Source organism: Perognathus longimembris, chromosome 1 (genome assembly GCF_023159225.1).
Source record: "Perognathus longimembris pacificus isolate PPM17 chromosome 1, ASM2315922v1, whole genome shotgun sequence".
Lineage (NCBI taxonomy): Eukaryota > Metazoa > Chordata > Mammalia > Rodentia > Heteromyidae > Perognathus > Perognathus longimembris.
Window position 1 is genome coordinate 161339478 of NC_063161.1, and position 14872 is coordinate 161354349.

A 14872-nucleotide genomic window follows, 5' to 3' on the forward strand; every position below is an offset into this window, starting at 1 on the left:
GGTCTCATTTCTGTCTTTCCTCCCTTCTGACAGTACTGGCGTTGGAACTCAGGGCCCCCTGCAGCTAGGCAGGTGCTCTCCTGCTGAGCCATGCTCCTAGGCCTTGTTCATTCCTGACAACCCTCCTGGGTTCTGGTGCTCCCTGCAGTGGCCTTGCAGCAGTGAGACAAGACTCCCAGCCAGGGCTGTCCTGTCCCCAGTTACCACCAGTGGCCCCTTTGCAGCTTCAAGTTTTGGTCTGTTTTTTGGTCATTCATGGGGCTTGAACTCTGGGCCTGGGCACTGTCCCTGAGCTCTTCTGCTCAAGACCTAGTGCTCTACCACTGAGCCACAGAGCCACTTCCGGATTTTTGGTGATTAATTGGAGATAAGAGTCTCATGGACTTTCCTTCCTGGGCTGGCTTTGAACTTGGATCCTCAGATCTCAGCCTCCCGAGTACCTGGGATTACAGGCATGAGCCACTGGTGCCCAGCTAGCTTTGGTCATTTTTATCTCCCCTTTTCCCTTCAGCTGTACTCTAGTAAGCCAGATCCCTGGGCCTTGATCCCCGCGAAATCCTGAGAGGGGAGAAAAAAAAGAAAGATGGTGGTGTTGTCTCCATTGGTAACTGGCAATGCCCATGCCATGTGACACAGGCAGACCGCAGGCCACTGTCCACCCTGGACTTACCAGGCAGTCAGCTGGGCCAACTCTGGAGAATTGGCCTCATTCTTCATGGCCCTTATAATAGCAAACAAAAATTAAACTACCTCGACGACGTAGCATACCAGGAAACACTGAGTGCTGAAATCCCGTGCCTGACTGGGAGTGTGTCCCTCTGTCATGTTGCCACGGGGCTCCCTGGGCAGTGCCCAGTGGGCACGTGCAGGACGCTGCTGTTTGTTCTGTTGTAGGCCTCTGCCACTTCGGGGAGCTCCAGACTCGGGAGAATTGGCCAGAGGAAATACCCGGTGTTGAATTAGGGTCACCCATTTTGGATTCTCATTTGGAACTCCAAGATGACTGTTCTCCACCAAGAACCGAACCGCCTGCCTCAGGTCTGGAGGCCTCCGGTGGACTCGGCCGCGGCTCAGAGCCAGCCACACTGCGTGTCTCCCTCCTTTCTGCCCATGTGTATGAATTACTGCAAGATCAATTCCACTGTTCCTTTCAGATGCTGGATAGATTGAATGACAAAAGATCTTTCTCGTAAAAGAACAGTATTCCTTTCTGAGTCACTTAGGATGACTTGAGGATGGTGATTCTGTCAGCCACTTGAGAATGCCACATGAAGTGAGGCTGGGCAGGGCCGGACCGCAGGTGAGCCCCGTTCTCTGTTCCTCAGTCACGGGGCCTCCCCGAGGCCTCGCTGAGAAGTAGTGCAGGACTAGATTCCCGTTCCCCGGCTCTCGATGAGAGGCGTGAGTGCTTGACCCAGGCGAGGGGGCGAGGGCGCCCGGCCCCAGCCCCGCCCTGCCTTGTGAGCCGGAGAGAGGTCACAGCCAAAGGGAGGGTGTGGTGGAGGGCGACCCAGGGCCTCGCCCACACCCAGGGGGAAAGCCCCGGTTTCTGAGGAGCCTCGCTCTGTAAGAGACCTCCTGTCTCACTTGCACCTCTCGTGGCCTGATGCGGACCGCGCGGTGGCCATGTGGCTCCGCTGCCGTGGAAACGGCTGCCGGCCCTTGCTCAGGGGTTCCTGGCACTCCCAGAGGAGGAGCTGCCCACCATGAGGGGCACGTGTGCCCTCCAGCTCGCCAGCCCTTGTGCAGACGCCCTGGGAGGAGTGTGGGAAAGGTGTGGTGCAGCGGGGCTTCTCCCCCCCCCCCCCCCCCCAGTTCAGCCTCACCTGGGGACCTCCAGCAGCCCCTCGGCCATAGCGGCCAGCTTCACGGCTTCACCGACTGTTCTTCACACGGCCCTGCTGTTGATCTAAAGAGGCTGACAAAAAATGAGCTATTTAAATATTTATAAAAATCAGTATGTGATAATTTGGGTGGGTTCTGCTGGGGCAACGTAAATGGTTTGTTTGGTGTTTAAAATTTAAGTGTAGAGATTGTAGAATGTGGAATTAGCCTGGCCCTTTCCAGTTTTCTGGCTCACTTCATCATCTAGGAAAGACACGCCCCCCTCCCAGAATAGTTTCCAGAATGTTCCATAGACCAGTATACCTGGATCCATCTGTTCCCGCACCCCCTCCACCCCCTATTCCAGCCCTGCCCTGGCTCTGTCCACTGCCAACCACTTTGATTCAATTAGCTTCCTCGCAGGTGGGAGCTGCTATTTTTCCTAAATGCAAATAGTTAAATAAAATATTTTGGGCTCTCAAATACCTTACCTGTGGCTTGTGATTGGTGGGGTCTGTCAGGGGGCGGGGCCTGCGCCGGCCGGGGGCGGGGCCTGCGCCGGCGGCCGCGGTCCTCCGGCCGGCAGGGGCCGCTGTGGCGGGCGCGGGCGCGGGCGCGGGGCGGCGGAGCGCGGGGCGACCCCTGAGCCGGGCGGGGACCGGGTGGGCCCTTGAGCCGAGCCGGCGGCCCCTGCGCGGGGCGGCGGTTGTTGCCCGGGCCACCGTGGCCGTACTGGCCCTGCCTAGCCCGGCGGCGCCCGGCGCGGGAAGTCGGAGCTCAGGGGCCCGGCGGCGAGCGCAGGGCGGGCGGTCGGCCGGGCCCGCGCCGAGGGCGTCCTGCGGGAGACCCGGGGCCGCTCCGGGCGGGCGGCCGGGCCTCCGGGCGGCCGGGCCCCCGCGGCCCCCGCCATGCGGCCGCGGCCCCCGAAGCGCCGCAGGCTAGGGAGGGAGCCGCCCGGGGCCGCTTCCGGGTGACGGCCGGCCGGGCCATGCCGTCCGAGTCGGCCTGCCTGCGCCACGCCGCGGGCCCGGGACGGCGGCCGGCCTCCGCCGAGGCCCCGGCCCCGCGCCCGCCCGCCCCGCCCGCCCCCCGCCGCCCGGGCTCGGCGCGGAGCGCCCTGCCGCCCGCCGAGGCGGAGCCGCCGCCCCCGCAGCCGCCCCCGCAGCCCCGGCTGCAGCGCGCCCGGTCGCTCGACGACCAGGGCTGGAGGGGGCGGCGCTTCCGAGGCGGCCCCGAGGACGCGGCCGCCCAGCGTGGGGCCGGCCCGGGCCCCGTCCAGGGCGCGCAGGGCCCCCCCGCGCCCCCCGGCCTGAGCGCCTCCTGGCAGGCGCTCCCCCAGGCCCGCGGGGGGCCGGGCAGCGAGCCCGGGGGCCCCGCCCCGCGGAGCGGCCGCCCCGCCGGGGACCTGCACCGAGAGGCCCTCCCGCCCGGGAGCCCGCCGCCGGCGCCGCTCGCCGGCCCGCGCCCCTCGCGCTCGGCGCCGGCGGTGGACCCCAGCGTGACCTCTGACCCCGAGCCGGCCGACCGCACGCCCCGCGCCCCCGGCCGGCTGGTCCGGGCCCACAGCAGCCTGGGCACCTGCCGGCCCCGAAGCCCCCGGGCCTGCGAGGACCACGCGCTGCACCCCGCCAGATCCTCCTTCAGCCTCCTGGCGCCCATCCGCACCAAGGACGTCCGCAGCAGGTAGGGTCTGCCATCGTCGTTCCCCGTTCCAGGGTCCAGGGCAGAGGGACCCCCCGGCTGCCCCTTAGAGGACCCAGGATGCACCCGCAGGGGCCTAGGCGGGCCTCCGAGGACCGGCCCGCGGTCCTTCCGGAAGCTCGCCTCGGGACTCAGGGCCACGCAGGGCCCCGTGAGCCTGTAAACGCGCGCGGCCCTCCCGCCGCCTCGCTTGGGGGCAGGTGAGACCACACTCCCGTCCTCCTCCTGCCCCTGAATTCTGCCTTCGCGTGTTTTGCGTTAGGTGGCTCTCCTTCTTTACAAGGGGTCTGTTCTGTGTTGGAGTTTGAACTCAGGGCCTCTTGCTCCTCCGCATGCCTCCTTGCTCAGCTACTGCGTGAGGAGTCTAGCAGAGGCTGCTGCCCCAGGCTGGCCTTGAACCACGATCCTGAGTAGCTGGGATGGCCGGTGTGAGCCTCCAGCACCCTGCTGCGTGCGGATGGGTGTCTTTTTCACAGCAGTGTTCACCTGAACCTATTGCCCTCGTCCTCCCTCCTTCCCCCTTCCCCGGTTCTTTTTATCCCGGTTCCAAGGACTGACCCGACGCCCTCACGGTCTCACGCCGCTCGCTTGCCTGCCGGCTCGCAGCTCTCTACCCTCTCTCCCACTGGAGCCGCCCTTCCGTTCTAGGGGCCCGGGTGCCACTGGAAGGCTAGGCTGCTCCCGCGGCCTGGGCACAAGCTGGCATCTGTGCCGTCCGGGAGGTCCCGGGGGCCTCTGCAGTGTCCCGTCTGCAGCCTCTCCTTCGGGTCTCCCGCCCCAGACTCCCCCGGTGCGAGCCTTCCTCGCCCGACCCCCCCACGCCGCCCCTGGTGCCAGGGCCCGAGTTCATCCCGGGTCCCAGAGCTCAGCCGGCCACGCTGCCCACCCCTCCCAGTCCGGGCTCCTGCTGCCGTCTTGGTGTCCCTGCCCTTACCCCCCAAAGCCGCCCTGCGGGGCCTGCCCGGGGCGGGGACGGGGAGGGGCTGCCCTCACACTGGCTTTCCAGCAGCAGAGCCTGGCTCCAGCTGTGGAGTCAGCCGTGCAGGATGAGGGGGGCAGCGCCCCGCCCCGCGCTCCCGAGAGCCGGTGATGAGGGGGGCAGCGCCCCACCCCGCGCTCCCGAGAGCCTGTGATGAGCGGGGCAGCGCCCCGCCCCGCGCTCCCGAGAGCCGGTGATGAGGGGGGCAGTGCCCCGCCCCGCGCTCCCGAGAGCCGGTGATGAGGGGGGCAGCGCCACGCCCCGCGCTCCTAAGAGCCGGTGATGAGGGGGGCAGTGCCCCGCCCCGCACTCCCGAGAGCCGGTGATGAGGGGGGCAGCGCCCCGCCCCGCGCTCCAGAGAGCCGGTGATGAGGGGGGCAGCGCCACGCCCCGCCCCGCGCTCCCGAGAGCCGGGGGGCCTCCAGCCTCCTGGCTGAACGAGGCCGGGCCTCGCAGCTCCAGGATGGCCTCACCCAGAGGGGCTGAAGCGATTCACTCTGGGAAGGCGCCATGTCCACCACAGCCACCATTCCACGCCCTGCGGTCAGCCCTGCAGGAGAACCCCCTTACCACGTGCGGGGCCCATTTAGAGGGTAACAGACCAGAACGGCACCTCTGATTCCCTTGACAGAGGCTTCTGCCTGCCCCTTAAGGCTTGACTGCAGTCTTACGTGGGGTGCCCTGGTTTAGCCGGAGCTCTGATGTGCAGCTCCCTGCCTCGGACGGGGGGGGGGGGGGTGCGCCCGTGCCCTCCCCCTCACCTGTGCTCGTGGCCTGTGGGGCTCCGTGGCCGCCGCCATGGCCAGCACAGAGCCAAGGGCAGCGGAGTCGGAAAGCCTCGGGGACATACATAGGATTTTTTTTTGCCAGTCCTGGGCCTTGGACTCAGGGCCTGAGCACCGTCCCTGGCTTCTTCTTGCTCAAGGCTAGCACTCTGCCACTTGAGCCACAGCGCCACTTCTGGCCGTTTTCTATATACGTGGTGCTGGGGAATCGAACCCAGGGCTTCGTGTATACGAGGCGAGCGCTCTTGCCACTAGGCCACATTCCCAGCCCCATACATTTGATTTTTATGGTATTTTCAAGGGACACAAAATGCTGCTTTTCTCCGTTTCTTGGCAGCACTGAGATTTGAACCTCAGGGCCTCTCGCTCGTTCGGTAGGTGCTCCCCCACTTAAGCCCGGTGCACAGATCTACTGGGGCGGCCACCGTCCTCCTCCTGGCTTCCCCGGGCCCCTGGGAGTACGGTATACGCCATAGCCCACTAACTTCGCCCTTCCAGGCTCTGCCTCTCAAGCAGCTGGGATTGCAGGTGTGAGCTGCCAGGCCCGGCCTGCTCCCTTTGCAAGGAGAGCGTGCCCCCCCCCATGCCCTCTGGGATCGCAGGGGTGAGGAGCGGCCCCCCCACGCTGCCCTCCACGGGAACTGAGAATCTGCTTGGAGAGGGGAGCAGCGGCACAGGGCCCCCAAGTCTGGCCACAGGCAGCCGGCCCAAGGCGGTTTGCACTTGGCAGTGGCGGGCATTCACGTGTCATTCGGAGCTCGGTGCCTGTGGATAGTTGTCTGGGCGCACGGCCACGCGTGTCCTTCCCGTGGGGTCTGTCGTGGCTCTGGCAGCCTCGTTGCGGAGCCGAGCGGCGTGACAGAAACTGCACACGCGCGCTGCGCCTGCCTGGCCGGCCCTGCGGCAGATGGGACACGCGTGTCCTGCAGGGCCAGAGCGGCCCCCGTGGGCCCGGGGTCCTGGCGAGGAGCCGGGGAGATGGCGCGCGGCGTTCCGCGGCCTTCCTTGTGTCTCGGGGCCTCACAGCCTCGGGGACCGGGAGCCCAGAGTCCCCACCCCCATCCTGACCGCGGGCGCTGTGTCCCCTCTGCAGGAGCTATCTGGAGGGGAGCCTGCTGGCCAGCGGGGCGCTGCTGGGGGCCGAGGAGCTGGCCCGGTACTTCCCCGACCGGAGCATGGCCGTGTTCGTGGCCACCTGGAACATGCAGGGCCAGAAGGTGAGCGGCGGGGGCGGCGTGCGGGGGGCGGGAGCCCCCAGGGCAGCGCGTGGCGTGGGGGTGAGCCAGGCCGCGGCCCCCCCTGCCCCCCAGTTTACCGTCGCAGCGGGAGCGAGCAGCCCTGGCCGGGGAGGAGGTGCTGGGGGACTGGCTGTAGCCGCTGAGACGCCTGCTCCCCGGGGGCCCCCCAGCCGTCCGCGCGCACCGCGGTGACCGCCACGTCCCCCCCCACCCCCCGCAGGAGCTCCCCGCCAGCCTGGACGAGTTCCTGCTGCCCTGTGAGGCCGACTACACCCAGGACCTGTACGTCATCGGGGTCCAGGAGGGCTGCTCCGACAGGTGGGGCGCAGGGCACGGCAGCAAGCCCTGTTGAGCCCCACGGGGCTTTCCGGTGTCCTGAGCGCAGGGCTGTCACCCGAGAGGCCGGGGCCTCCCGTCCGGGTGGAGCGCACACCAGCCCCCTTTGGCACGGGCTCGGCCCACCTACAACCCCTGAGGGTGGGGGGCCGACGGCGAGGCTGAGTGGAGCCCCACCCTAGCACACCCGACACCCCAGCCCATCCCAGCCCCGCGCTGCCCCACACGAGGACCAGGGAAACCCGCGGCTTGTCACCTGGTGACGTCTGGGGCTTCCTGCGGGAGCTCCTGGGGGCCGGCCAGGGCGGGGAGCGGGTCGAGGGGAGGCGGGGCGGGGCACAGGGTGGGGCGCGGGGCGGGGCGGGGAGCGGGGCGAGGCGGGGCGGGGCACAGGGTGGGGCGCGGGGCGGGGAGCGGGGCGGGGCGGGGAGCAGGGCGAGGCGGGGCGGGGCACAGGGTGGGGCGCGGGGCGGGGCGGGGAGCGAGGCGGGGTGGGGCGGGGAGCGGGGCGAGGCGGGGCGGGGCGGGGAGCGGGGCGAGGCGGGGCGGGGCGCGGGGCGGGGCGGCGGCCGGGCCCGCAGCTGCCCTCTTCCCCCCCCCCCCCCAGGCGGGAGTGGGAGACGCGGCTGCAGGAGACGCTGGGCCCGCGGTTCGTGCTGCTGTCGTCGGCGGCGCACGGCGTGCTCTACATGTCCCTCTTCATCCGCAGGGACCTCATCTGGTTCTGCTCCGGTAGGCGCCAGCAGCGCCCCGCCCTCCGCGCGGGGGGGGGGGGGGGAGGGGGGGGGGTCCCGGGGCACACGCAGGCGGCCCACCAGCCCCCGTCCCCCCCACAGAGGTGGAGTGCTCCACGGTGACCACTCGGATCGTGTCGCAGATCAAGACCAAGGGCGCCCTGGGCGTCAGCTTCACCTTCTTCGGCACCTCCTTCCTCTTCATCACCTCGCACTTCACCTGTAAGTCCCCCGCTCCGCGAGCGGCGGCCCCCGTCCCCTCCCTCCCTCCCCGCCCCCCCCCCGTCCCCTCCCTCCCTCCCCGCCCCCCGTCCCCCCCTCCCCCGCCCGCGCGCGCCCGGCCCTGCCCGCCCGCCCGCTCCGCCCCGCAGCCGGCGACGCGAAGGTGGCGGAGAGGCTGATGGACTACGCCAAGACCGTCCAGGCCCTGGCCCTGCCGCGGACCGTGCCGGACACCAACCCCTACCGCTCCAGCGCAGGTGAGCGCCGACGGCCGCTCCGCGGGCCCGGGGCGGCTCGGACCCCGCCCTGCGGACGGAGGAGGGGCGCGGAGGGACGGCGTGCGCGGCGGGGTCCCCGGACCTGGGCGGTGCCCCCACCTGCCCGCCCCGCCGCTGCCCCGCGGGGGCTCGGGGGGCGGGAGCGGGGGGCCCTCCGGGGGCCCGGGAGGCCCCCCCGGAGCCTTGATGTCCCCCGTGTGCCCAGCCGACGTCACCACGCGCTTCGACGAGGTGTTCTGGTTCGGAGACTTCAACTTCCGCCTGAGCGGGGGCCGCGGGGCCGTCGAGGCCGTGCTGAGCCGGGGCCCGCGGGCCGACGTGCCGGCGCTGCTGCGGCTCGACCAGCTCGGCCGCGAGATGAGGAAAGGTGGGGGGGGCGGGCCCGGGGGGCGGGGCGCCCCCCACCCCCCTCCCATCCCCTCCCACACCCTCACCCCCCTCCCACCCCCACCCACCCCCTCACTCCCCTCCCACCCCTCCTCACCCCCCCTCCCACCCCCTCACCCCCCGCCCCCCGGGGTCACCGCCCGCGCCCTGCAGGGGCCATCTTCAAAGGGTTCCAGGAGCCCGACATCCACTTCCTGCCGTCCTACAAGTTCGACATCGGGAAGGACACGTACGACAGCACGTCCAAGCAGAGGACGCCGTCCTACACGGTACGGCCGCGCCCCGCGCCCCGCGCCCCGTGCCCGCGCCCCGCGCCCCGCGCCGGACCGCCCTCGCCGGGAAGCTGCCGCCTGCGGGCCGGCCCCTGCCTGGCCGGATGCCCCGCCCGGCCTGACCCCGCCCTCCCCCGGCCGGCCCCGCCCTCCCCCGGCCTGGCCCCGCCCTCCGGCCCCGCCCTCCCCCCCCGGCCGGCCCCGCCCCCCGGCATGGCCCCGCCCTCCCCCCGCCCGCCCCCACCAGCCCGCGGGTTCCGGGCCCCAGCACTAGCCCTGCGCCCGCCTCCCCGCCTCTCTCTCGCAGGACCGGGTCTTGTACCGGAGCCGCCACCAGGGAGACATTTGCCCCTTGAGGTACTCGTCGTGCCCGGGGATCAAGACGTCCGACCACCGCCCCGTGTACGGCCTGTTCCGGGTCCGAGTGAGGCCGGGCCGGGACAAGTAAGCCCGCCCTGCGCCCGGCGAGGCCCCCTCCGGGAACGGAAACGGGGCTTCCGACGCCCAACTCCTTCCCGGGGGGGGCGGGGGAGGGGGGGGCGGGGGAGGTGAGGGGGCATGCGGGGCGGGGCGCTGTGGAGGACTGAGGGGCGGGGTTCCATGGGGGGGCGGGGCGGGGAAGGACATGGGGGCGGGGCGGGGCCGGGGAGGACATGGGGGTGGGGCGGGGGCGGGGGGACATGGGGCGGGGCGGGGAAGGACATGGGGGCGGGGCGGGGCCGGGAAGGACTTGGGGGTGGGGCGGGGCGGGGGGGGGGGGGACATGGGGCGGGGCGGGGTTCCATGGGGGGCGGGGCGGGGCCGGGGAGGACATGGGGGTGGGGCGGGGCCGGGGAGGACATGGAGGTGGGGCGGGGCCGGGGGGGGGGACATGGGGCGGGGCGGGGTTCCATGGGGGGCGGGGCGGGGCCGGGGAGGACTTGGGGGTGGGGCGGGGCCGGGGAGGACATGGGGGTGGGGCGGGGGCCGGGGGGGGACATGGGGGCGGGGCGGGGTTCCATGGGGGGCGGGGCGGGGCCGGGGAGGACTTGGGGGTGGGGCGGGGCCGGGGAGGGACATGGGGGTGGGGCGGGGGCCGGGGGGGGGACATGGGGCGGGGCGGGGTTCCATGGGGGGCGGGGCGGGGAAGGACACCCTCCCGACCCCCCCTCCCCCGCAGCATCCCCCTGGCTGCGGGCAAGTTCGACCGCGAGCTGTACTTGATCGGGATTAAGAGGCGGATCTCCAAGGAGATGCAGCAGCAGCACGCGCTCAAGAGCCAGAGCTCCAGCGCCGTCTGCGCCGTGTCCTGAAGCCGTCGGGCCGCGGGCTCGCCGGCGCGGGCTCCTCCCCCGCTTCCTGACCGAGCCCCGGCGCCCGTGGCTGTCGCGGGAAGGGAGCTGCCCGCCTCTGGGGGGGCGGGGGGGGGGGAGCTGCCCGCCTCTGGGGGGGGCGGGGGAGGTGAGCTGCCCTTGCCCGGCGTCCCCGGGGGGCCTCAGCCCCGACGCAGCAGCCGACGGCAGCTCCCCTGCCCCGGGAGGAGCGAGCGCCGCAGCCTGTGGGCGGCATCCGGGCTGCGGCTCTTGGGGAGACTCGGACCCCCGCCGCCATCAGAGGCGAAGCCGGCACTTGCAGGCTGCATCTCAGGGACCCCGAGGCCCGGCCCGCACGCGAAGCTGTTGCCGGAGCGTGGGCCGCCCGCTGTCGTGACGGCAGCCGCGGAATGGGACCAGGTGTTTGTGGCCCACGCCGTAGGCCAGAAGCCCCACCCTCGCTTCCTCCCTAGAGCTTAAATCCCCCCGCTGCTCCTCAGGGGACTGTAGCCTCCTCGAGTGCATTAAAATCTAGGGATAACCACACCAGTCTTGTAAAATTATTTATTTTTCCATATTTATATTTAAAAATAAATGAATTTGTTGAGTTGTGCACTTTCTAGCCTAAGGCTGAATCTTGAAGCAAGTTATCTGTGTGCAGGCCCTTTGAACCCAGGGTGCTTCCTTTTCAAAGGCTACAAAGCGCCAAGCTGTCGGCCAGTCCCGCGCTCAAGGCCACAGGCGGCGGGAGCCACAGAAAGGCTGCTCCAGACTCGAGCGGCCCGTACTGAAACCCCATGTGCACGTAATTAGCGTCTGCTTCTAGAAGAGCATGGAAGTCTGACAGGGCGGGTCATGCACTTGACCACAGCACACGGATAGCCCCACTGTAGTTGCCTCGATTCCCAATAAGATGGAAATCTGTCAGGAAGGCCTTCCTGCTGACGAGGCGTGAGTTCTGGGCCTGGGTGCTGTTCCTGAGCCTTTTTTGCTTAAGGCTAGTGCTGCACTACACGGCCTTGACTGCTTCAAACCTTGACCCTCACATCTCAGCCTCCTTAGGATTTCAGGTGTGCGCCACCGGCACCCTTTCCAGGCGTTCTCTGAGCCAAACCCTGTGGACACTGGAGCACCTGCGTTTGGCCTGAATCTCTGGGAGTCATCACGTGCATCTGATGAATCAGGCCATGGGTCTGAACCTGACAGCGGCATCTCAAAAAGCATCCCAATTGGGGCTGGAGATATGGCCTACTGGCAAGAGTGCCTGCCTCATATACTTGAGGCCCTGGGTTCGATTCCCCAGCACCACATACACAGAAAATGGCCAGAAGTGGCACTGTGGCTCAAGTGGTAGAGTGCTAGCCTTGAGCAAAAAGAAGCCAGGGACAGCACTCAGGCCCTGAGTCCAAGGCCCCCCCAAAAAAACCCTCTCAATCGGAACATTAAACATTCGGGTTAATAAAAATGAAACACAACTAGGTATTCAGTGTCTTGGGCTGGGGAGGTGGCTCAGTGGTAGAGTGCTTGCCTAGCAGGCACAAGCCCCGGTGCGATTCCCCAGCACCACATACACAAAGCCGGAAGCGGCGCTGTGGCTCGAGTGGTAGAGCGCTAGACTGGAGCAAAAAGCCAGGGACAGAGCTCAGGCCCCGCCAGCACTCGGGATGCCGAGTGTCACCAACCCGGGCTCTATGCAGAGATCCTACCTCAAAAACAAAACCGGGAACTGGTGGCTCACGCCCGCAATCCCAGGAGGCTGAGGATCGCGGTTCAAAGCCAGACCAGGCAGAAAAGTCCCTGAGACGATCTCCAATTGGCAAAACCACCAGAACAGGCGCTGTGGCTTACAGTGGTAGAGTGCTAGTCTTGAGCCAACGTTCAGGGACAGCACCGAAGCCCATCAAGCCCCACAACCAAAAAAAGGGAATGTGGCCTAGTGGTAGAGTGCTTGCCTCGTATACATGAAGCCCTGGGTTCAATTTCTCAGCACCACATACATAGAAAACGGCCAGAAGTGGTGCTGTGGCTCAGGTGGCAGAGTGCTAGCCTTGAGCAAAACGAAGCCAGGGACTGGAAAAAATAAAAAAAAAGGACTGCTGGCATGGCTCCGTGGTAGAGTGTGCGTCTCGCTGACCCGGGTTTCAAGCACACGGCTGTCCTCCTTCCCACAGCTGCTTCTGTCGTGGTACAGGGCCGCAGGCCACCAGTGAGGCGGCTGGGCGGGCAGGCGTGTGGCACGCCAGTGCTGGTGAGCAGGGACGGGGCCTGGAAGCCAGGGGAGGGGCGCGGGCACCGGGAGTGGCCTGGGTGCAGAGCAGGGAGGGCACAGCTGGAGTCCGGCCACGGCGGGAGGAGCTTGAGAGCCGCTGTCGGGTTGTGAGGGGCTGCGGGTGAAGAGCAGCCCTGCGAAGCTGGCTCCGCCGTGGGTGTCACCTGGGTGACCGCGGCCATGAGACCCCAAGCTCTCTCCAGCAGCAGCCTCTTCCCGACCTAACCACAAGGTCCCGACAGCCGCGGGGCTCAGGCTAGACCATCCCTGTGCTCCCGCCGCAGGGGCCAGGCTCATTTCCAGCCAGCAGCTGCCTGGACACCGCACGTGGGCGAGAAGAGGGGGCTCAGGCAGACCAGGGGGTGCTGGGGCTGGAGCTCCTTGGGTTTCTGGGGGGGGCTGGTTTGGGGGACCAGCACGTGCAGATCCGGAACTCAGGACTCACGGGCCGGTCAGAGCGTCACAGATTTCCTGCCCGGCTGGCTTTGGGTGGCGCTCCTCAGCCCTCAGCTTCCGGTGTCGCGAGGGCTGTGGGTGGGAGCCCCTGGGGCGTGGCAAGTGTGGGTGCTCAGGACGGTGGGGAGCGTGCTGCCCGGAACCACGCAGCGCAGCTTCCCACGCAGGGTGCCACGCGCCGCCACTGGCAGCCGCCGCCGTGGCTCTCCGGCTCCCCGGGTGGGCCCCGCCGCGGCTCTCCGGCTCCCCGGGTGGGCGCCGCCGTGGCTCTCCGGCTCCCCGGGTGGGCGCCGCCGTGGCTCTCCGGCTCCCCGGGTGGGCGCCGCCGTGGCTCTCCGGCTCCCCGGCTCCCCGGGTGGGCCCCGCCGCGGCTCTCCGGCTCCCCGGGTGGGCCCCGCGTGGCTCTCCGGCTCCCCGGGTGGGCCCCGCCGCGGCTCTCCGGCTCCCCGGGTGGGCGCCGCCGTGGCTCTCCGGCTCCCCGGGTGGGCGCCGCCGTGGCTCTCCGGCTCCCCGGGTGGGCCCCGCCGTGGCTCTCCGGCTCCCCGGGTGGGCGCCGCCGTGGCTCTCCGGCTCCCCGGGTGGGCCCCGCCCCTGCGGAGCTCCATGAGTTCTGCCGACGCCTGTGTAGGGGCCCTGCCCGTGGGGCGGGGCCGGGTGCGGGGGCCCGCGGAGGCGCGGGGCCATCTCCCACGCCGAGGGGCCGAGGGGCCGGGTACAGGCCGTGCTGTCACCGCGGGCCGACCCGCCTGAGCACCCCACCCTGGGCACTGCAGCACAGTGACTCCCCGAACCCGAGCAGATTGCACAGAAGGCAGAAAGGCGGGGACGGAGCCCCCGAGCAGAGGCCACTGGGAGCCCCCCGCCCCAGGCGAAGGAGCTGTGCTGAGAAGCGGCTCTCCTCCTGGCGCGGCCTGTGCGCCCGTGGGGCAGCGCGGCGCCCCAGCTCCAGCCCCGCGTCAGGCCGGCGGCCCGCAGCTCCCACCGCAGCCGGCACGCTGGACAGCAGGGAAGGGCGGGCACACGCCCGGCTCTGAGGGCGCGGCTCTGAGGACACGGGTCTGGGGGCGCGGCTCTGAGGACGCGGGTCTGGGGGCCGGGGTCTGGGGGCGCGGCTCTGAGGACGCGGGTCTGGGGGCCGGGGTCTGGGGGCGCGGCTCTGAGGACGCGGGTCTGGGGGCCGGGGTCGGGTCTGGGGTCCGGGGTCCGGGGTCTGGGCAATGAGGACGCGGGTCTGGGGGCCGGGGTCTGGGGTCTGGGAGCCGGGGTCTAGGGTCTGGGGGCCGGGGTCGGGTCTGGGGTCCGGGGTCCGGGGTCCGGGGTCTGGGGTCTGGGGTCTGGGGGCGCGGGTCTGGGGGCGCGGGTCTGGGGTCTGGGGGCGCGGGTCTGGGGGCCGGGGTCTGGGAGCCGGGGTCTAGGGTCTGGGGGCCGGGGTCGGGTCTGGGGTCCGGGGTCCGGGGTCCGGGGTCCGGGGTCCGGGAGCCGGGGTCTGGGGTCTGGGGGCCGGGGTCTGGGGTCTGGGGGCCGGGGTCTGGGGGCGCGGGTCTGGGGTCTGGGGGCCGGGGTCTGGGGTCTGGGGGCCGGGGTCTGGGGTCTGGGGTCTGGGAGCCGGGGTCTGGGGGCCGGGGTCTGGGGGCCGGGGTCTGGGGTCTGGGGGCCGGGGTCTGGGGTCTGGGGTCTGGGGGCCGGGGTCTGGGGGCCGGGGTCTGGGGTCTGGGGTCTGGGGGCCGGGGTCTGGGGTCTGGGGTCTGGGGGCCGGGGTCTGGGGGCCGGGGTCTGGGGTCTGGGAGCCGGGGTCTGGGGGCCGGGGTCTGGGGGCCGGGGTCTGGGGTCTGGGGGCCGGGGTCTGGGGGCCGGGGTCTGGGGTCTGGGGTCTGGGGTCTGGGGGCCGGGGTCTGGGGTCTGGGGTCTGGGGGCGGGGTCTGGGGGCCGGGGTCTGGGGTCTGGGGGCCGGGGTCTGGGGTCTGGGGGCCGGGGTCTGGGGTCTGGGGCCGGGGTCTGGGGGCCGGGGTCTGGGGGCGCGGGTCTGGGGTCTGGGGGCCGGGGTCTGGGGGCGCGGGTCTGGGGGCCCGGCTCTGTGGCAGCAGAGGGCTGCCGGCTCG

At 70.2% G+C, this 14872-nt stretch overlaps 2 protein-coding genes across 2 annotated transcripts in view; both read left to right on the forward strand.

Annotated features, from left to right (window-relative positions):
- Nucleotides 1-2309, forward strand: part of Sec16a (SEC16 homolog A, endoplasmic reticulum export factor) — a 35235-nt gene extending 32926 nt beyond the window's left edge. Inside the window, 1 exon segment of the mRNA XM_048345896.1 lies at nucleotides 895-2309. Coding sequence (XP_048201853.1) covers nucleotides 895-963 — 69 coding nt within the window. The 3' untranslated portion in view covers nucleotides 964-2309.
- A 503-nt stretch (nucleotides 2310-2812) lies between these two features.
- Nucleotides 2813-10138, forward strand: Inpp5e (inositol polyphosphate-5-phosphatase E). Its single transcript, XM_048348941.1, has 11 exons — nucleotides 2813-2878; nucleotides 2978-3507; nucleotides 6383-6506; nucleotides 6748-6845; nucleotides 7471-7595; nucleotides 7700-7819; nucleotides 7969-8076; nucleotides 8303-8464; nucleotides 8638-8753; nucleotides 9064-9200; nucleotides 9916-10138. Exons 1-11 carry the CDS (start codon nucleotides 2813-2815, stop codon nucleotides 10046-10048), a joined length of 1719 nt encoding a protein of 572 aa, XP_048204898.1. The 3' UTR covers nucleotides 10049-10138.
- The last annotated feature ends 4734 nt before the right edge of the window (nucleotides 10139-14872 follow it).